The sequence below is a fragment of the Bidens hawaiensis genome, unplaced genomic scaffold (genome assembly GCF_021521415.1).
Source record: "Bidens hawaiensis isolate Kalapana, Puna unplaced genomic scaffold, B.hawaiensis_p1.1 tig00419471_1, whole genome shotgun sequence".
NCBI classification, from domain to species: domain Eukaryota; kingdom Viridiplantae; phylum Streptophyta; class Magnoliopsida; order Asterales; family Asteraceae; genus Bidens; species Bidens hawaiensis.
In genome coordinates, this window is record NW_027504875.1 from 290,911 (window position 1) to 312,657 (window position 21,747).

The window sequence follows — 21,747 nt, forward strand, 5'->3', positions numbered from 1 at the left end:
TTGCACATAGAGTTAGTTATTTATTATAATATCCGATGAATATATTCCGGCCACTTTGTTATAAGGATATTTATGTTTTCTGAGATTTTCCGGCCAATTTGTTATTGTTTTGTTTAGTGAATATTAATAAGTGAATTTCCGTCCAATTTTTTATTGTTTTCTTTGTCGAATTCTTAAATTTTCCTGCCAATTTCTTATTGTTTTGTTTACTAACTATTAAGAAGTGAATTTCTGTCCAATTTCGGATTTTTTTCCCTTCAAATTTGTGATTGTTTTCTTTACTAAATATTAACAAACATAATTTCCGTCCAATATTTGATTTTTTTCCGGCCAATTTTGATTCAGTTTTATCAAAAGTCAAAAACTTCGATTTAAGATTACAATTGTTTTGATTGTTCAATAATTTTGTTTGTAGATTATTTGTTTCATATATAATATTGATCTTTAATATTCCAGAAATATTAATTATAAATTTACTAAATTTTTAATAATACTTACTAAATTATAAATTTACTAAATTATAATATTGATCTTTAAAATACATATTTATAGTATAATATTGATCTTCCAAATATAATTTATTCTAGAATTTTCTAAAAATTTAATTGTACATTAATTTAATCCGTTATTATTCTTGAATTATCTAATTTAATAATAATTGACTCTGTTGACTATAATTTGAAATTCAAATTATATTTAAAGCTTTGATTATAAAATTGATAATTAAGGATATAATTTATGTTTTTATTATTGTTATTATTTGATTCCTAAATTACACAATGTATTATTATTAAATACTAACTGATTTTCGTAAAACCTTAAACATGGAAATCTTTAAATACTATTAAATCAATACAATGTGGACACATGACCTAAAACTAGGCTGTCCACATGTGCATCCAGTCATCAAATTACCATTTTCAGAAGCTCTAATATTGTGCCATGTGTCATGTTGACCAAACACCAAAAAACCTATTTAAAGCTTAATATTTTCCACCAAAATCATTTTAATTTCTCTCTCTCTCTCTCTCTCTCTCTCTCTCTCGACTTACTAACTCCACCATCCACCATCTTCTATATTCCGGTAATGTAGATCGGGATTAATCGTTTTCCGGTAAGGTTATATATTATACTCTAATAGCCAACAATGTTATTTGATTTTCCGGCAAGGTAATATCTTTTTCCGATAAGGTTTTCCGATATGATTTTATATTTATTTTAATCGTTATATGATTTTGTAATAATCTCTTTAGGTTGTATATCAAAATCCAAGATTGAATTGATATTTTGAAGTTATTACGGTTTTCCGGTAAGGTTTTCCAGTAAGATTTTTGTTTACCATTTTTGTTTGTATTTAAACTCTCTCTCTCTCTCTCTCTCTCTCCATATCTCTCTTGGCTTGCTAACTTCACCATCCACCATCTTCTATATTCCGAAAATGCAGATCGAGATTAATCGTTTTCTGGTAAGGTTATATATTATACTCTAATGACCAACAATGTTATATGATTTTCCGGCAAGGTTATATATTTTTCCGGCAACATCATATTTTTTTCCGGTTATTGTAGATCTAACCTTTTTATCTTTGTTTTCATTGTTAACTGATTTTTTTAAAATCAGTTTAGGTTCTAAATCAAAAACGGCGATGAAGCTAATACTTCTACGTTTTTACGTTATTCCGGTAAGTTTCTACGTTTCGAACCACGATCTGATTCAGTTGAAACCGTGAACGCCAATTTGGAGTAAGAATTTGGAAGGTTACGACGTTTCTATAAATTAAATTAATTGGCCTTGTAATTACGGTTTACAAAAATCCAATTGATTTACGCCATAATTACAAATTCTGGAAGAAAAAGGAAAGCTAAAATTATATTTGTTAATTCTACCATTTATTTATGGTTAAAAATTTATTTAATTAAACAAAACAATTGATTTTACATTAATTGAGTTTATTATTAATTAGGAACATTATTGATTGACGCCATAATTGCATTAATTATATTTGTTTTTTTCTTTCATTTTTTTTATTTCTAAAACGATTACAATTTCGAATTTTAAATTCCAAATTTAAGTTAAATTTGAAATTTGTAAATGGTTGGTCAATATTCTATAACGTCTAAACTTACCATCATTACAATTTATTATTTTCTAAAACTATTTGATTAAAAAAGTTTAAATTTCCAAATTTAAATTTAAGTTGTTTTTTTTATTTAATTGTTGGTCAAACGTTTAAGTTGGTCAAACATTTTTAAATTGTCTGGTCAAACATTAAAGTTAATTTTAACTTTAAGTTGAACTTTTTAAATTGGTGATTAAACAAACATTCATAATTTCTATAATTACCATAACTAAAATTTATTATTTCTAAAATGATGCAATTTAAAATTTATAAATTTTCAAATTTAAATTAAAGTTGAATTTTTTGAATTATTGGGTAAATTTTTCATAACATGTAACATTACCACGATTAAAATTTATTATTTGTAAAACGAATATTAATATTTAATTTTCTCATTTCAGGTTATGTTCCCAAGTTGATATAGCTAATTTCATGGGTTGAAGATTTGTTGATAAGATATGTTATTTTTTTGTTTAATATTGATGTATATTTTTGTTATTATTTATGTATTTATTTATTTTTCACAATTCATGTAATTTATTTGATTTGTATATAATCAATCATATATAGTTGTTGGTTTTGTTCATTTAATATATTTAATCAGAACCGATGTATTAAAGAAAATTTTATTTTTGTATAAATTCAATTAATTGGCCCTGTAATTACGGTTTCCAAAATTCCAATTGATTGACGCCATAATTACGAATTCTGGAAGAAAAAGGAAAAGCTAAAATTATATTTGTTAATTCTACCATTTATTTATGGTTAAATATTTATTTAATTAAACAGAACAATTGATTTTGCATTAATTGAGTTTATTATTAATTAGGAACATTAATTGATTGACGCCATAATTGCATTAATTATATTTGTTTTTTTCTTTAACTTTTTTTTATTTCTAAAACGATTACAATTTCGAATTTTAAATTCCAAATTTAAGTTAAAGTTGAAATTTTTAAATGGTTGGTCAATATTCCATAACGTCTAAACTTACCATCATTACAATTTATTATTTTCTAAAACAATTTGATTAAAAAATTTTAAATTTCCAAATTTAAATTTAAGTTGATTTTTTTATTTAATTGCTGGTTAAACGTTTAAGTTGGTCAAACATTTTTAAATTGTCTGGTCAAACATTAAAGTTGATTTTAACTTTAAGTTGAACTTTTTAAATGGGTGATTAAAGGAACATTAATATTAAAAATGACAACTTTTCATAAAATATTAATGTCACTTTCTATTTCAAAATAATGTTATGTATGTTCAATATTTTTTTTTTGAATTTGTGTTCACAAAATATTAATGTCACTAAATTTCTCAATAATATATAATAAACACGTATTATATTTTTATCCATTTTAACTAAAAAGTTTTTTAAACATAATATAAATATTCTAATTATAACATCCAAACAATTTGATAGTCTAAGTCTTCATAATGTTTTCAAAGAATATTAAAAATATTTGATAATTTAGTGACAAAATGTTTATATTTTGTTTTCATTGATTTTCCATCATATTTTTTGTAAGGCCCCGAACCCGGTGGCCCTACTTTCGTGTCGGATTTACTCATAAACACAGTTCTTCAAATCAGAGTTTATTAAAACTTTTCGCGGAATATAAAACATCAATCATTTGTTACAAAACATTAAATCTTTTCTTTGATACCATAACACAAAACTTTATTTTTAAAACATCTTTACTTCTTTCTTCAGATGCCAGCCGTTCAATCCATGCCGTGTGTCATCCTCATGCTAGCTCTGTAATCAGCTCACCTGCGTGCATACTAAAAGTCAGATACGCTGAGTGAGTTCTAGTTAATCGAATGCCATACAATACATACACATACATACATATCTGTAGATACATATCCATACTTCACTAGTTGCCCTTCTGTTCTACCTACATACTTGCTACCATACATACAATTTATTCCCATATATTTCTTCCCGTATCCGAAGACACATATTACTATCTTAACCTCGTATAAATATCCATAGGAGGATCGTCACGTAATATCTATTAAAAGAACCATTACCATTACCATACTATATATAATTTCCATAGGAGGAACACTCTGTATACTTTCCATAGAAGGAACACTATACTTTCCATAAAAGGAACACTATATTTTCCATAAAAGGAACACCATACTTTCCATAAAAGGAACACCATACTTTCCATAAAAGGAACACCATACTTTCCATAAAATGAATACTATCTATACGTTATTATTTAATATCCATGTAAGGAGCTAATCACTTCCCTTGACGATACGTGCAATATCCGAAGATCGTTCACGTACCGACAAGCTTTCATTCATAATGTTCATACATCATCCTTACATTACATGCAATATTAATATCTTTATTTATATCCTGACAGTACGTGCAATATCCGAAGATCATTCACGTACCGTCAGACAATCAATCGTATCTATCACATATGTCATACACGGCATACACCTCTTTTCTCGGATATTGGTATGGTTCGGTTCCCTAGTTCCCAAATATTAGTAGGGTTCGATTCCCTCTTCGTTACCATACAACCATACATCATACCTCGAGTTTTAGTAGGGCTCAGTACCCTTTTCGTAACCATACAACCATACATTATCATTTCTTTCTTCTATTATCTCCATCATGTTCATACACATAAACATACCTAACATACTTACCTTATACATAGCGTTACAACCTGACAGTACGTGCAATATCCGAAGATCGTTCACGTACCATCAAGCAATCATTCATACATTTCACATTATCCACATAAGGCATACACTTATCTCTTAGGATAAGTGTATTAACTATCACATTGAGTATGCACACAGCCCCGAAAACATAACAAGGAATGGGGCTAGAAACTCACCTGAACACGGTTACGTTCACCGTTAATCGTAATCCCTTTCTTCAGTTGTGCACGGCTGACTGTATAACAAGTATACGTATCAATTAACTATCACTTCTCATAATGTATTTCTATCTTTATATGACCAACAACGAACGGGGGTCCGGGGGCAGCGCCCCTGGTAGCGGGGTCTAGGGGCGGCAGCCCCTAGCAGGGTCCAAGGGGCAGAGCCCCTGGCTGGGGTCGAGCTGCCAGGTCAGCTTGGAAAAATTTTATTTCCATTAACTGTCTTAACACATTTTTCATTAGATTTTTAATTTATTTTCTAAACGAACTTGACTTTAGGCGATGTTAACCCTCGGGCGAACTTAGCTCTATGCGAAGTTAACCTTAGGCGAACTTAGCTCTAGGCGAAGTTAGCATTACAGCGAAGTTGCCATCAGGCGAACTTGGCCTCAGGCGAAGTTACCAGTTAGGCGAACTTAACTTTACAGCGAAGTTGCCATCAGGCGAACTTAGCTTGCAGGCGAAGTTCATCAGGCGAACTTAGCTTGCAGGCGAAGTTCATCGCGTTGAAGGCGAAGTTGCCCAGATGCAGGCGAAGTTGCCCAGACAGCCGCTGTTCGGTTTCTTTTCAGCATTTTGAGCGATTTTAACACCCTTGCTATGGTTCAATATCACCCACTACGCTTCCCGACCATTTTTGGTCGCTTATACACTAAAAAGCTTGGATCTTTAAACCTCAAAGATCAAGAATCATACCTTTTTGAGCTTGTTTGGATCTCGTTTAACTTGCTAGCACACTAATCGCCCTCTCTCGGACCTGCCCGATTCTTCCCTTGGCTCGGACGGCGAAGTTGTGGCGTGTGTGTGTGGGTGTGTGTGTGTTTGGATAATGATAGAAATGAAGATATTTTGGGGTGTTAGGGTATTTATATCCCTGAAATCCCATGGACCTAAGGCCCATTCTCATTTAACCCATCTCTATTAATCCAAGTCCATAACCCACATCCATTACCCGACACTAGCCCGACCCATACCAACTCCTATTCTTTTATTTATTTCCTGATAACCCGAGTAAACTTTCCCTCTATTATTAGGTAATATAATTGATGTTATTTTGGAAATTTAGGGATGTTACATTTTTCACGTTTAATTATTTTCAAAGTCAACATAAAAAATTTTAATCTTTCCAAAGTTATTTAAAAATTCATTTATTGTAAAATGTTTTCAAGTTTTCGAATTTTAAAAAAATATTAATGTCAGTGATCATTTAAAAGTTTGTTGCAAGATTGGTCAAAAATCAAACAAAATTTCATAATTTTTTAAAGTTGACTAATTCCAATTTTTTATATTTTGTAACTATTTTAAAAATATTTCAAAACAGGTTGTTTTAGAAGAGTATAAAATTTGTTAATTATAAAATGACGGCCAAAAAAGGTTTTTATATTTCAATATATTTAGTGACAAGTTATTCCACCCGCGTGTCACGCGGGCCTATACCCTAGTATTAAGTATTAGAATATAATACATTTCTAATAATACTTTTGTTTATAATCATTCAGGTATTTTTGGACATGATTATTTGAATATAATCTATTTTTTTAATTTATAATGTTTAATGTATAATTATTCTAATAGTAGTATTTTTTTATAATCAATATGTTATTTTTAATTATGTTAATTCCTTTTATATTAATATTTAACTTTACAAAAATAATTGAGTAATAATAACTTTACAAAAATAAGTTTTATACATTTAAAATTTGACTGTATTATTAACAACCGTATTTTCGTAATTTATAAAACGATCTGATTTGTATTTATTAATATATATTTAACTCCAAAATTTAATTAACATATTTAAACTCCATTTATATTCGGAATTTAACCAATCTTTCAACAAAGTTTTAAAGGTTTTAATATTCTCTATAATTTTAAACTCATTTCAAAATCTTTCCATAATTTTTTGAAGTTTTCAAATTAACTGATTTGATTTTCATTTTTGTAATTATTTCTAAATTAATTAGTCATATTAGTAAAATTAGAACCGATTTGATATTAATTTTGTGATTTGGCATTAATTTTTGTAATTATCTCTATATATATAATTTTTTTTAGAACAATAAACTATTCGTTACTATAAAAATTATGTTGTTTTAGTCATCACCAAAATATATTAGGTATGAATTTCTGGTCATTATTTCATGTTTTAAATATTATGTCTAAGGTAACTGGCATTACAAATTTTCTAACCAAGCTTAGATGTTATAAATTTATTTTGGTGTTAATATTGATTTTAATCTTTTTAATATTATTATATTTGTACCTTAATGATAACTTAAATTGGTTTAATTGTGTATAGTTTTCATAACAAAATTTTACTTTTTCAGTTTATATATATTTTTAATTATGTGTGTTTAACTTTCCTTAGATTTAACTTATTTAATAAACTAGAATAAGTTATCATTTTTATATTCAAAAAACTTATTGTCAAACTAAAAATAATTGCCATAATTGTAATGTAATCTTACTTTAATTTGCGTAAATATTAATTATTAATTAATACTAAAATAATAACTGCGTTATTTTAGAACACAATATTCAAATTGACATAATTTCTAATAATCAAACATTAATATATCATAAATTAAATAACCGTTTTATCATCATTTATAAATATTATTCGGCAAATATGATTTAGTGAATCTTATTAAACATGACAACTTTTCATAACTTATTAATATTATTATTCCTATGAATCAAAATATTTCAAATTATTTCTATCTTTACATGATTCGGTCACTTATAAGTTCCTTCATTGATATTTCATCATAACTACATCCAAATTTCAATATTTTGGCTGCAACCATGTAATTTCTTCACCGAATTATTAATATACATTTCATTTTGTTTTTCAAAAATTAAATTAATCACATATTAATTTCTTATTGTTATTATTTATAGTAGATTCAATTGATTATGAGATTCCACACCCAAAACATAATTTTCTTTTTATTTTCACAGTTTTAAATTTGGTTATGTATGCTCGATTTTTTTTTTTGAATTTGTGTTCACAAAATATTAATGTCACTAAATTTCTCAATATTGTTTAATAAACACATATTATATTTTTACCTATTTTAACTAATAAGTTTTTAAACATAATTTAAATCTTCTAATTATAACATCCAAATAATTTGATAGTCTAAGTCTTCATAATGTTTTCAAAGAATATTAAAAGTATTTGATAATTTATTTCCTATACGTTTATATTCTGTTTTCATTGATTTTGTATCATATTTTTTCACCTTTAATTATTTTCAAAGTCAACATAAATTTTTTTTAATTTTTCCAAAGTTATTTGAAAATTCATTTATTGTAAAATGTTTTTAAGTTTTGCAAGTTTAACAAAATATTAATGTTAGTGATTTAAAAGTTTGTTGCAAGATTCGTCAAAAATAAAAATAAAAATTCATAATTTTTTGAAGTTGACTAATTCCAATTTTTTTATATTTTGTAACTATTTTGAAAATTTTTCAAAACGGGTTGTTTTAAAAGACTATCAAATTTGTCAGGTATAAAATGACGGCCAAAAAATGTTTTTATTGATATTTCTTTTTGATTTAATGGTTTAAGTTAGAAAAATGTTTTATGTTGTCATTTTACTTTGTTTGTTGTTGTATGTTATTTTGTTTTAATAAAAACAACTTTATTATGTTCAAATGTTACTCATTATTAAATATGTTATTATGGTATATTTAATTTGGATGTTATTGTTTTATTATATTTTAAGGTGGTGAAACAAAATGAGTTTCTTTTGGTAGAATGTTTGAAGAAGTTGATGGTGGTTTAATATGAAAGCACATGTTTATGCCTTTGTTGATGTTTTTTGGTTATTCGATGTACGTTAATTTATTGTAACTTTTAACTTTTAATATCTAGACAATGTAAATGGTTAACGTTTTGGTCCGAAAGTTTGAAAAGTTTTGTGTTGCTTGAATTTGTTGTTTAAATTTATTATGTTTGTTGACATGTTTTTCCACATGTGTGTAACACTGGCTATACCCTAGTTAACATAATAAAACACGCGTTGCGGTTACGAATCGATGACACTTTGTTTGATATCTTGTTATGACCCAAAATTAAAGAAAACCATAAATTCGTCCACTCTTAAATACAATAATTTAACATATTTAAAATTTTAAAAAATGTGGCGACAAAAAAAACACGCACGTTGCAGTTGCGAGCTGATACAAATTCGTTGATTATGGAATCAAGGGACAAAAAAGTGATAAAAAAACTCACGCGTTGCGTTTGCGAACTAACGCAAATTCAGTCGGAATCGACATTGTCGAGACTAAATCGTACATAGAAAACCATGTGTTGTGGTGGTGAACCGACACTGTTTCGGTTGGTATCAGGTTATGGCTCCGAAATTAAAGTAATAAGTTAATTCGTCCACACTCAAAGTACAACAAATTAACATATTTACATAAAAAAAGACCGCGTAGAAAACCAAAAATATAGGCTCGTTGTTCGTCCAAAATCGATGGACTAAAATAACTCAATGGGAAAAAAACGTTGAGCTGCGACCGCGAGCCAACGCAAATTTGGCCTGAATCATTTGATGGTATCAATGATAAAAAAAACCCGTGTTTTACGACAGAGAACCGACACGAATTTGAAAATGTAAAACAAATTAAAAGCAAATATAAAGTTTGACGACAATTCACGTAATTACGTCGCCAAACTTCTTAATTATTATTATATATAATAATAGTAACGATAAGTCTACTATATTCATGCTCATACTAAAATATGAATTTCATGATATTTTTTTAAAGAAAACAAATATAGTAATGATAATGAGCCAATGGTTATAAATTAGTCAACTCGTAACATGGAGAAAATTTCCATGGTTTTTGCTTTTGGGTAATATTAAAAGAACAACACTATCTATATATATTCGTCCACTTTTCATCTTCAAACTTGAATCATCTCAGAATTCAGATCTATCTAACTTCAATGGCAATATCTATTGATTCTTCTAGTGATCATGATATAGCTTGCAGCTTTGATGTTTTTCTTAGCTTTAGAGGCGAAGACACTAGACATTCTTTTACGGATCATCTTTACGAATGGTTAAAGCGAGCCGGAAATAGTACTTTCAAGGATGATGAAGAAATCAACACTGAAATCTGAATTTGAGAGAGCAATCAAAGCATCCAGCGCTTCAATAATTGTATTGTCAGAGAACTATGCAACTTCCACTTGATGAGCTTTTACTTATCCTTAAGCAAATGAGGGAGTGCAATCATTTTGTTTTACCTGTTTTTTATCATGTTGAGCCCACACATGTTAGGAAACAAACAGGAAGTTTCACACTTGAAGTTAAACCTTCTTCTAGGCGGACACCGGACAACGTGGAAGAGAGCGCTTATGGAGGTTGCTGATTTGTCGGGCTTCACTGGGTCTCTTCTAATTCAATCACTATCACTAGTTGACGATTATTAACAACGTTGACTTGCATCCAAGTTTCGGTCTTTAATGCTAGAGTCTTTAACTCTATCAGTGAATTTTTTGGTCCGAGAAAAAAAAAGGCAAACCCCAGTTATGGGGGTGTCCGGCCTAAGTAGCTTGGATCAACAAGTAGGTTGTGGACTTAAGAAGTGTTTAATGGGTTTGTTAATAGGGTTATTAATTTAAATTTCTTGTTAGTTAAGTTATGTTAGCATTATATATCTTCTTGATAATGATTTTGAAAGTTATCTAGTATATCTTTATTGTGGGGTTTTCATTTGCGTTGGTATCGATTTGGACATGTATATATTTAGAAACCTAATATAATTTTAATATTTAGTACCATTCTCATATACTGTCTATCATTGATGGTATAACTAGTGTAAATAACCAAGTATTTTTACAACTTCCAATGTCATCATGCATAAACGTTCAACTGTGCCCTGGCCAGACTAGCAAGATTAGTTAAAAGCATCCATGTTATTAATGGTTATAGACCAAACAGAACAACTCAAACCAAAAGACTAGTCTGATACTCTAATGGGTGAGGGAACCCCATTTGGCCTATAAACTCACATCAATTGCCTATACAACCGATACCTTGCAATGATTTCTGTCCGGAACAATAATTTATGCAGTTAAGAAAAAGATCAGTCTATTAAGGACTAAAGGAGTTTGATTTTCATAAATTCTGTTTAATCTACTAACATTTACTCCTTGATCTTTGAAAGTTTAACTTTAATATGATACTTTTTATTCAAAATATCAATAAGGATCTTTACATGTCCTCCCATGATCTTTGTTCTTGCAGGCCTGAAACAAGCATTTTGAAGAAAATTGTTGATACAATTTACAATAAGTTAGGTCCCAAAGATCTTCATCTTCCACTCAATATAACAGGGATGACCACTCGTTATAACGAGATCAGTTCATGGTTCGATCGATACAATATTGAATTTTTAGCAATTTACGGTATGGGTGGAAGTGGCAAGACAACGTTGGCCAAATACATTTACAATTCAAATAGGAAACGTTTTGAGTATGCGAGTTTCGTTGAAGACATTGGTGGTAGATGTGAAGGACCCAATGGTTTACTTGAACTACAGGAACAACTTCTTAAAGATACTTTAGGGGGGTTAAAGAGAAAAATACCTGGTGTTTCTCGAGGTACGTGTATGATTGAGGACATTTTGCGAAAGAAAAGGACTCTCATTGTTCTTGATGACATTGTTCAGCATAGTCAGTTAATTGGTTTACTTGGGACTGGGAATAGGATTCATGCAGAAAGCAAGATTATAATTACAACCAGGGAAATTACTATCAATAAGTGGTTTGAATGGCCATGTTGCAGGTGTCAAAAGTATGAAATGAGATTATTAAAACACGACGAATCGTTAGAGCTTTTAAGTCGTCATGCATTTGGATCCAAAGTTCCTATGGCCGGCTTTGAGAAGCTTGCACAACAAGCAGTGCAATATTGTGAAGGAAATCCACTGGCCATTGAAGTGTTGGGCTCATCTATGTTCATGAACAATACCATCCCAAATTGGGAAAGTCAACTAAGTTTATTGGGAAGAGATATTGATTCTCGTATTCGAGATGTACTGATAAGGAGCTACACTTCATTGCCATATAACTCCCAGAAAGAGTTGTTTTTGCATATCGCGTGTTTCTTTATTGGCAAAGACATAGACTATGTGGTTAAGATATTGGAACCTGATTACTCAGAAATATCTGGGATCAAAACACTAATTAATCGATGTCTTCTTCTGTTTCACCAAACAAAAAACTCGTGATGCACAGACTGATTCAGGAGATGGGAAAAAACATAGTTTGTCAAGAATCACCAAAATTCCCTGCAGAGCGTAGTAGAGTTTGGCTTAGTAGTGATTCATATAACGTACTAAGAAAAGGAGTGGTAATCCTTTCTTTCGCTTTCCCTTTCACTTTCGTGTCCTCCCGTTTCATCTAAATTTATATGGTTTCATGTATTTTCCTTTCAGGGTTCAAGAAGGGTAGAAGGTTTAGCACTTGACATGAAAAAACTGATAGAAGATAATTGTGCACTCAAGGTAATATTGGATAAGTAATAATAATGTGTTGTACCAAAAGGTATGGATTTGTTTTAACAAGATAAATGTTAAATAAGAAGCACATGCATGCCCGTGTGCTAGTTATGAAATTATTAAGGGAAAATCACAAAAATAGGCATTGTTGACCAGAATTTGCTCAAACAAGCATTGCAATTCCAAAACAAACCAACCAGACAATAACAGATAAGCAGAGGTGACAACGAAATAGCTAGCACCGAAATCCTGAGAAAGTGCAACGGGTCCACACAACCGGGACAATAAACTTACTGTCTCACGAGAGCCACTAGTGCCACGTTAAAAGCATCGATCAACACCGCCCACTATCTCCGAAAAGCTGTAACTTTTACAACCAGTACGGAACCGGCTAAAACAAAGTCGTGTTGTATAATATCCAGTTGTGTTGTAGGAGAGCTGGCTCAATGATGCAGGAGCATCCGGTCCATTAAGTCGGCACGGCCCAAATGTTTATTTTTATTTATAAATAAAGTTGTTAGGTCTTTAGTGTCATTTGTTTTTTGATTGAGTTTATATTAAAAGAACATTGTTCTTGGAACTTCGTTTCGATTTATCGTCTTTGATTTTTATGAGTCTCTCGAGCCATTGATCGCTTCCAAAACTGCATCAGTTGGTATCAGAGCTTTTGGTTCTCAAATGGCTCGACATGAAGATGAATACTTTCTTGCTCGTAGAATTTCCGACAGAGGCAACGAAAAGAGGGTTTTCTATTCATGTGCTCGTGGAGAAGATCGACGCCCTATTCGCATATTCGCCGACCGAGGCAGCGGTGGAGTCTATTCCAACCCACGGGATCTTAAGATCAAACGACTCCGACAACGAATCCACAATCTGGAAGAGATCGAACGGCTCTGAAAGCGAGTTCGTGATCTCCAGTTACAATGGGAGATGCACAAGGTGGAAACCGAGTCGAGCACCATCGTCTGGGACGAAGGTGGCGCCGGAGAGCAGCAACCGTTTGGCCGTCATCCACCCAGGTTCTACGAACCGATAGATCATTATTACTCGGAAGACGAACTGATAGATCATTATTACTCGGAAGACAAACCGAGTGTTGATGAAGATGGAGTTGATTTCCATGAAAACAAGTGTTTTGGGAGGAGGAGTATCGTTCTGATTTTATTTATGAATCGCCACCTGTGTTTGACAACTACGAGGACGAGGAAGATGGGAGTGTATTTTTGTCCAAGTCTGATTATACCAAGACCGCTGCGACAATTCGGGGTAGTTCTCCGGTGGCTCTTGCTGAAGATTTGGATTATGCTAATCGGAAAATCAAAGGAATTGAAGAACGGGTTTGCATACAATTTGATAGGGAGGCTGCTGGTGGTCATGCAGTATGGAACGGCGGCTCATTTATTGCATGCGGGACTCAAACAGAATCCATGGCAACCCCTTCCTTCATGCCAGAAGTTATGGTAGGATCGGATGTTGACGCAACAATGACGAATTTTCAGTTGGTAGGTGATAATAAAAAGATCTACTTGCCAATAATATGGATATTGCCATCGTAAATGATAGTCAAATATCATTAAGAAATAAATGTTTTATTTATGGAAACTTTGAATGAAAAAGGTGGGTTGAATATTGTTCGAGTGAAGCCGAGGGAATTTATAAATGGACTATATTACCAAGAAATTAATGTGAAGATAGCAACTGGATATTCAAATTCAATTCATATGAAATTGGCTCTTCTATTTGGGAATTTGCCTACTATTAACTCTTGCAGTGATATTCTCTCTGAACCGAATCTCCAGGGTATAAATTTTAATGATGATACTTTTTCGTTATTGGATGAGCAATCTAGTGATTTACAATATGCGTATGGAGGAAAAACGTGGAATAAAAAGTTATTTTACAAGTTGCTACATGTAAAAAAAGGACCCGATCTTTTCGATGTTCTCAAGACTCGAGGACGAGTCTTTTTCGAAGACGGGGAGAAGGAGGTGGAGAGACCCGACAACCCAAAAGACCTAGGGGGTGGTACGAGTTTAAAGCCAGGTGAAATGACCCGTAAAGTTGAACGGATTGGGCGGATCATGGTGCTAACAAATAAGGAGCGGGTTGATGTTCCTTTTGACCCAGGCGGCTTCGGTCCAAAACAAAACTCGAGGACGAGTTTTTTCGAAGAGGGAGAGTATGATGCAGGAGCATCCGGTCCATTAAGTCGGCCCGTCTCGGGCCAAATGTTTATTTTTATTTATAAATAAAGTTGTTAGGTTTTTAGTTTCATTAGTTTTTTGATTGAGTTTATATTAAAAGAACATTGTTCTTGGAACTTCGGTTCGATTTATCGTCTTTGATTATCATGAGTCTCTCGAGCCATTGATCGCTTCCAAAACTGCATCACTCAACTAGAAGGAGGGAAGCCAACTCAATTTTTAAGTGTGTTGTGGCTGATTGTTATGTTACAGCCCATCCTTGTGACTTGACACCACCGGCTCTCATGTAGCTGTTCGTAGCTGTCAATGACACATGTTCTCTTGTGGTTTGATGTTGTGTGGACCCCATGGACCTTTAACAAGATTTAGGTGCAGGCTAGTTCGTTGTCGCCTCTGCTCCTTTTGCTTATTTCTCCTAATCTAGTTGGTTTGTTTGGATTTGCCTATTTTTACAAGTAAAAAATTCAATGCCTGTTTTAAAAACTTTTTTGGTAAATATAACTATTTTGGTGATTTTCCTAAATTCTAATGTGTGGATGAAATTTGTTCCTTGGATGTAAAACATGGCATGCCCCTTGTGCATTAGCCTTTACCAACTCTCATGCTAAACTTGCAGTCATCAGGCCTTAAAACAGACACATTTAAAAAGATGGATCATCTAAAATTTCTCCAACTAAATTATGTTGAACTCAAGGGACCCTATGAGGATTTTTCTGAAGATTTAAGATGGCTATGTTGGTTTGGATTTGGTTTAAGAACCGTACCCTCCGACTTATGCATGAAAAAACTGGTGGCTCTAGATATGAGCTATAGCAACTTGAAAGTATTTGAGCCGCCTACGGTAGTGAATCCAATATCTTCTGTTGGTCCTTGATTTCTAATTATCTTTATGAAACTATATGGTGCTAAAATTTTCTTTAATGTTTGCAACAGTTGCTTCCGTCATTGCAGATTCTAAATCTAAAAGGCTCAAAATATCTTATTGAAATCCACAATTTCTTCTTGATCCCACGTCTTGAGACTTTAGTCCTTTGGAACTGTTACCGTTTGATTAAGGTTTGTGAAAATGTTGGAGATCTTACAAATCTTGCATTACTGAACATGACAGGGTGTAGAGATCTAATCAATAAGGAGCGAACAAATCTGAAAGTAGCTTGTACTTCTGGTGTACTTGTTACTGAACAAACTACATTTCCCTTCCCGTTATCATTGTGCCGGTTATTCCTGAAAGACTGTCATCTTACATGTACCGACACTTTTCCTTTGAATTTCAGGGTTCAATTAGATTTGCAGTATTTGAATTTAGCCAACAGTTTGTTTGAGTCCTTGCCTTGCTATAATCATCTTGAAAAACTTCGGGTTCTTGACTTGAGTTTTTGCTCTAAACTAAAATGCCTTATACGCCTCCCTAGTACACTTGCAGAATTGTATATATATGGTTGTGAGAGCGTAACTTTCCAATCACCTCGATTCACGTTGCAAGAGTTTGGTTATTTAGGTTGTATTCATTTGTATGAAGTTGAAGGCTTTATCAAATTGGTACCAGTAGCCAAACTCGGTGAAACTGATTTGGGGCACATGAAGTGGCTAAAAGAATATAAAAACCACCAGGTGTGCCTTGTTGGTGATGATGAGCTCACAGAAGGCAGAAGTTGGTATATCCAGGTTAGTTGTTTTACTTTGAAATACATCATTACTATACAATATGGATACTAACTGATCGATTAATATATATTGAATGATTGAGCCATGTGGTTTGTGTGGCACAGTTGTTGTATGAATTTGGTATAATAAGCACATCTCTACCAGGTATAAAGGATCCAAACATGACATCCGAGTATATATCAAAATCATGTATTTTGTCCTTTGTTGTCCCGTCGTGTCCCAAAAATAAGACGCTTAAAGGAATTAATGTAACTTTCAAGTATAGTATATATGGTGAAGATTGGACATGGCTTTGTAAAATCAATACGGCCAATGGTGTTGAATATATGTACAACCCTAAAGTCTTTGGCAAACCCGAATTTGGTAAAGAATGTATATGGTTAAGCTATTGGCCAATTGGAAATAAACTGAACACTGGAGACACTGTTCATGTCACTGTTGCTGTGATGAGGGGGTTGAAAGTACATGAATGTGGCGTAAGCCTTGTGTACTCTGATCAGGAAGCCTTGGAAAATAACATGGGATGGGAAGAAACTCTGGAGGGAGATTTGTCCGAATTTCAACTAAGCACAGGGGCTTACTATCTTTGTCGGCATGATTTATTTGAATTAATGGAGGTTGATAGGTTGAATCGTTATTGGTTTAGGATTTTAGTTGGTGATACCGTTGACTACACTGGTATGTCCTTCGATCGATATTCGCAAGCTACTTCTTTATGTTTGTATTCAAGCTGAAAATAGAGAAAGTTACTCGTATCGTTTCTTTTTCATGTTACAGAGGTCAGAGGATGGAGAAAGACTGGTCGACCGAAGCAGGTGAACCCATCATTTACAGAGTTGAAAGCTGTTGGATGTATCATCGATGGTCCTGAATTGGTAAACACTTGGTCTTTTTTTGTATCAAGTTTTTACATGAATAAAGATTGAAGGGAAAAATAGTTGTAAGTTACCTTGATATGCAATTTGCACTAGAGGAATAGAACCTTTGGGATTTAAGTATATCATAAGGATTCTCATTTCTCTCCATAACATGTCAACGACTTTATTTTTTAAGTTTGGTAAGACAATATTTGTTGTCCTTTATTAAAAAAGGTTTGACAAGCGAGAAAAGACTAACTAACTAGATGGTTTAACCTTTTGGTACATGATGATGTTAATTTGGTTTCGATTAGTATCAAATTGTGCTTTGCTAATACAAGCTTGGGTGTTAACAGGAGGATGTTTACAAGATCACAGAGATGTCCAAATTAATGAACTTGGGCGCTACAAGGACAAAGAAAACTTGAATTTCTTGTTCCAAAAGAAATGTGGAGGTAGGATGTGGTCAACTGTGGAGTCGGTAGACAAAATGTGAGCAGTTGGAAATAAATATAAACTTTGATATGTAGCATGTATGGTGGAACATGTTTTTGCTTAGAAGCACTGTTTTTCTTCCCAACTTCTGCTTTGTCTGTTTCCATTTGTTTACTCTCAAGACCACACCACCTCGTGTCTTTGAACGTCGATTTGTAATATAGCACGACTCTTAACAAAATGCACCTCATTTCTTTTAAAACTTTTTATCTCATGATGAAAGTTTGTTTTTAATTTTTTTCATTTTATTATGAGAGTTTTTAAGTGACATGTTGCGATTAAAGAAGGGGAACATGAGTGGGGTCAAGATCTCTCGCAAAGGATGATAAATCAAGTCAACCGAACCAGGGATAAGCAGACAATGGATGAGATTCTGACAGGCCACGCTTGATCAGTAACATGTTAAGATTTTGTTTCCATTACAACAGTCGGCATGCTTTCGCATTTGAACGATTATGGTAGTCAACCAATTAGGTTACAAGGGTAACTTGTGTAACTTAATTTTTGAAGAGGGTGGCTAGCGACATTGGGACTCCTTGGTGGCAGCTGCTAGGAAGAAGTAAACAGTCATTTAATTGTGGTTTGTTAAGTGGGCGAGGTTATGAAGGTTTAGGATAAAGAAAACTGTGATAAAATGGGAAATTTTAACAAAGTATAGGGTTATAAAGAGCCAAGTCGTTCATGATCTACTTAATACTTGACAAAAAAAAAGGTCTAAATTAGCCGAGCTTAAATGAGTCCACGGTTAAAAATTAGCTCAATTAATAAACGATCTCGAATCCAAGCTTCACCTATTGAGAGCTCAAGTAGGCTCATGGGCCCAGACAAGCTTATTATTTTACTAAACATAAATGTGTACACACGATGTAGCGATCCAAGGTGATGAATCATTTTCGCATCCCTTTAGCTGTAAAGCCAAGGTGAAGCCAATATTTAAGGATGGATTATTGGTGTCATACATGCATAGGAGCCAGGTGCATCATGCATGTTTTTGGTGGCAGAAAAAAGTGACATGCAAAATGAATGAAGATCATGTCTAGACGTGCACAAAATCGGGTATTTTTAAAACCCGGAACCGGGTAGGAACCGGTTCCGGGTATGGTCAACAAAAGTCAAACCAGGTTAGGGTAGGAACCGGTTCCAGGTATAGTCGGGTATGTGACCGGTTCTGGGTCGGGTTTTGACCGGTTCCTCCGGGTTTTTTCCACCGGTTCCGGTTCCGGGTACGGCTCCGAGGAGAAATCCTATACCTGGTCCTACCCGCGGGTAGGGTATGGGTAGGAACCGGTTCCGTTTCGGTTCTGGAACCGGTTACTTTGTGCACCTCTAATCATGTCTACTCACTTTGTGCTAAGAATGCTTTCGGACTCCCAAGTTCTCAATCGGGAGTCTCAACGATTAAAGAAAGTCTGTCGCATCCAACTGATCGTGAGTTTACAGAACTCTCCTAAAAAACCCCAGGGCATGACAAATCCAGTGACTTGTATAACTAAGCACTCTCCTAAAACCAATTATATGAAGTGGCCAACCCCTGGGCAACCAAGGACGCTACAAGGGGCCTCGGGCAACCCTGTGACATTAAACTCGCTTGGGATATTAATTCGCATTCGCAAACCCTAAACCCGAATAGTAAACGACCCCACATACACACAGTACAACATAATGATCAAAACCAAATGTTTCCAAAGTATTTTTAAAACGCCATACAAAAGGTTAAAGTGTTTAGCTACGACACCAAAATCCAAGATGGGCTTAAAAAAGCACCCCATCCTTCAACATACCAATTTAAACACACATTCTACCCTTCAAATAAGATCTCACCTCTGCAACTCGGTTTCATGCTCATTCTGGGTCTGGAGAACCACCAGGAACCAACTGCATCAATACAACACAAAATATGTAAGCTCGCAAGGGGTAAAAGAGGGAATTCACAGCCAAGCCATGTTAGTATCAGCATCACAATATCTATGCCAAACAACAAACAAAAAGTTGAATATTGGACTTACAATTGCTATGTTATTCCCATTGAGCAAAATCTGGTCAAGCTTAGTAATCCGACGTCCCTCAGGGGTGATTTCACTGCAACAAACAAATGCCATTAAGCACAAAACTGCTAGATGCATATTGCAAACAATAGTTAAACCAGATAAAAGAAATTATTACTCCAACAAGAAATGATCAAAAAGTAGTGATTTTCTATATTTCTGTTTTCTGACTTAAGACTTCACATATTGGGTGATACAGGACAATATAGCGAATAAACAAGTAATCAGAACAGAATTTCACAAGTTTTGATCGCACAGAGGTTACAGAACTTCTAGAATATATACAATAACAAATAAAATTTACAGCCAACTACAAAGTTTGGTGGCAGTGTATATAAGAGACTTGAGTGGAGTTCATACTAACTAATAACATATTCTCATGATCTAATCAAATTGTATAACAAAACAAAAATTTAATCAGCTGTGTTCATTTATGAACATGTTTCAAACAGCTATTGATACATGCATAGCACTAATTAACATGTAACTAACAAATAACAAAGATTAAGCAAATCGCCAAGTTAATATGTATCTCATTTCCCAAGTTACATGAGTTTATCAGAATAAGCTTAATTAACCTTCATTCAATTCTCGGTTAATGTAAGTATGTAACCGATTATTTTTCCATGTTCATTTAGTTTAAAATTTAGTTCAAACTTGGCTTGGCTAATTAACCGAAACCGAAACTGAAATTCTGTTATGCTTATGGTTTTGGTCAATTTGGCCACGGCCCACCACTAATCATAATAAATTCATTCCCCTAAAAAAAACCCTAATTAAGTAAACCCTAACAATTTACAATCATTCAACTTTTCAAACATATTTTATTTAACCAATGCAACAAATTAACACAATTCTTCGATATCTAAAATCTATGAAAATGAAGCAGAAAAAATAATAATAATAATAATAATAATAATAATAATAATAATAATAATAATATAATAAAGAGTGAGAATTAGGGTTTAGAGTTAGAGACTATTCAGTAACATCTTCGAGAACCATGTTGACATAGACATCGAAACCCTTGAGAGTTCCAACGAGCTCCTTGTCTCCTTTCATTATCACCCATATCTTCGAACCTATGCACCGATCTATAAGCTCTGCATCATCAAATCAAATCAACACATAACATAAATGATAATTGTATTTGTTTCATTCAACAGTTATTAGTTTTATAAACCAACCTGACGGAAGAAGCTGTGAAGGATTGTGCGCCATTGAGTTGAGTTGAGTTGAGTTGAGTTGAATTGAATCGGTTGAACTCGTTTTCTCACGATGAGCGCCGAAAGTTGAAGTGATAGGTGGGTAGATAGATCCACTTACGAAATATTTAAGCTTTTTTTATTTAATTATTTAATTAAGAGTTAATAGCCATTTTCGTTCTTGTGATTTGCTACTTTCGCCACTTCAATCCAAAGTTTGAAATTTTGTCAATTTAGTCCTTATAGTTTTAAACATTAGCCAATTACGTCCCCCCGTCTAACGGCATCCAACTATGCCGTTAGATTTAGGGGTATTATTGTCTTTCTCCTATTTATATTTAGTTTCGTCCCTGTAGTTTGAAATTTGTCAATTTTATGTTTAATTAATTCAGTTTTTTTTTTTTTTTTTTTTTTTTTTTTTGCTACTTCAGTCCATGATTGAATTCATTGGTAATTTGGTAAAGTGGTCAGGGTAATTCCCTAAAACTGAACTATATCGAAAAAATCAAAATCGTTTCTCTGATTAATGTATAATAGTTAGGGTTTAGAGATTAACATATCGTAGCAAACATTTGGGTCGAAATCAACATCAGGAGGTCGAATATCCCGTATTTTCATGTTTGCTCAAGAAATTAATGCACTAAATCGCATGTGTGTTCTTCAAATCGTGGTATTTTTCTTGAATTCGTCGATTCAACCCTAGAATTGTAGTCGATATG

General features: G+C 32.9%; 1 protein-coding gene and 1 pseudogene across 2 annotated transcripts; one reads left to right on the plus strand and one right to left on the minus strand.

Annotated features, from left to right (window-relative positions):
• Nucleotides 1-11,273: 11,273 nt before the first annotated feature.
• On the plus strand, nucleotides 11,274-17,711 carry LOC143609029 (disease resistance protein RUN1-like; annotated as a pseudogene). The gene is made up of 7 exons (XR_013149362.1): nucleotides 11,274-12,409; nucleotides 12,495-12,563; nucleotides 15,378-15,602; nucleotides 15,695-16,426; nucleotides 16,531-17,104; nucleotides 17,204-17,301; nucleotides 17,640-17,711. The product of XR_013149362.1 is annotated as a disease resistance protein RUN1-like (transcript).
• A 1,730-nt stretch (nucleotides 17,712-19,441) lies between these two features.
• On the minus strand, nucleotides 19,442-21,151 carry LOC143609036 (sm-like protein LSM5). The gene is made up of 4 exons (XM_077083911.1): nucleotides 21,011-21,151; nucleotides 20,803-20,926; nucleotides 19,785-19,857; nucleotides 19,442-19,653 (listed from the first exon to the last, which is right to left on the minus strand). The coding sequence occupies exons 1-4, from the start codon at nucleotides 21,042-21,044 to the stop codon at nucleotides 19,621-19,623; spliced, it is 264 nt and encodes an 87-aa protein (XP_076940026.1). The 5' UTR covers nucleotides 21,045-21,151; the 3' UTR covers nucleotides 19,442-19,620.
• Nucleotides 21,152-21,747: the final 596 nt, after the last annotated feature.

Excerpts from the sequence above, each read along its gene's own strand:
- LOC143609036 (XM_077083911.1), bottom strand. The coding sequence starts at position 21,044 with ATGGCGCACAATCCTTCACAGCTTCTTCCGTCAG. Across the intron at positions 20,927-21,010 it reads TTCACAGCTTCTTCCGTCAG|AGCTTATAGATCGGTGCATA; the intron begins GTTGGTTTATAA and ends TTGATGATGCAG. Across the intron at positions 19,654-19,784 it reads ATGGGAATAACATAGCAATT|TTGGTTCCTGGTGGTTCTCC; the intron begins GTAAGTCCAATA and ends GTATTGATGCAG.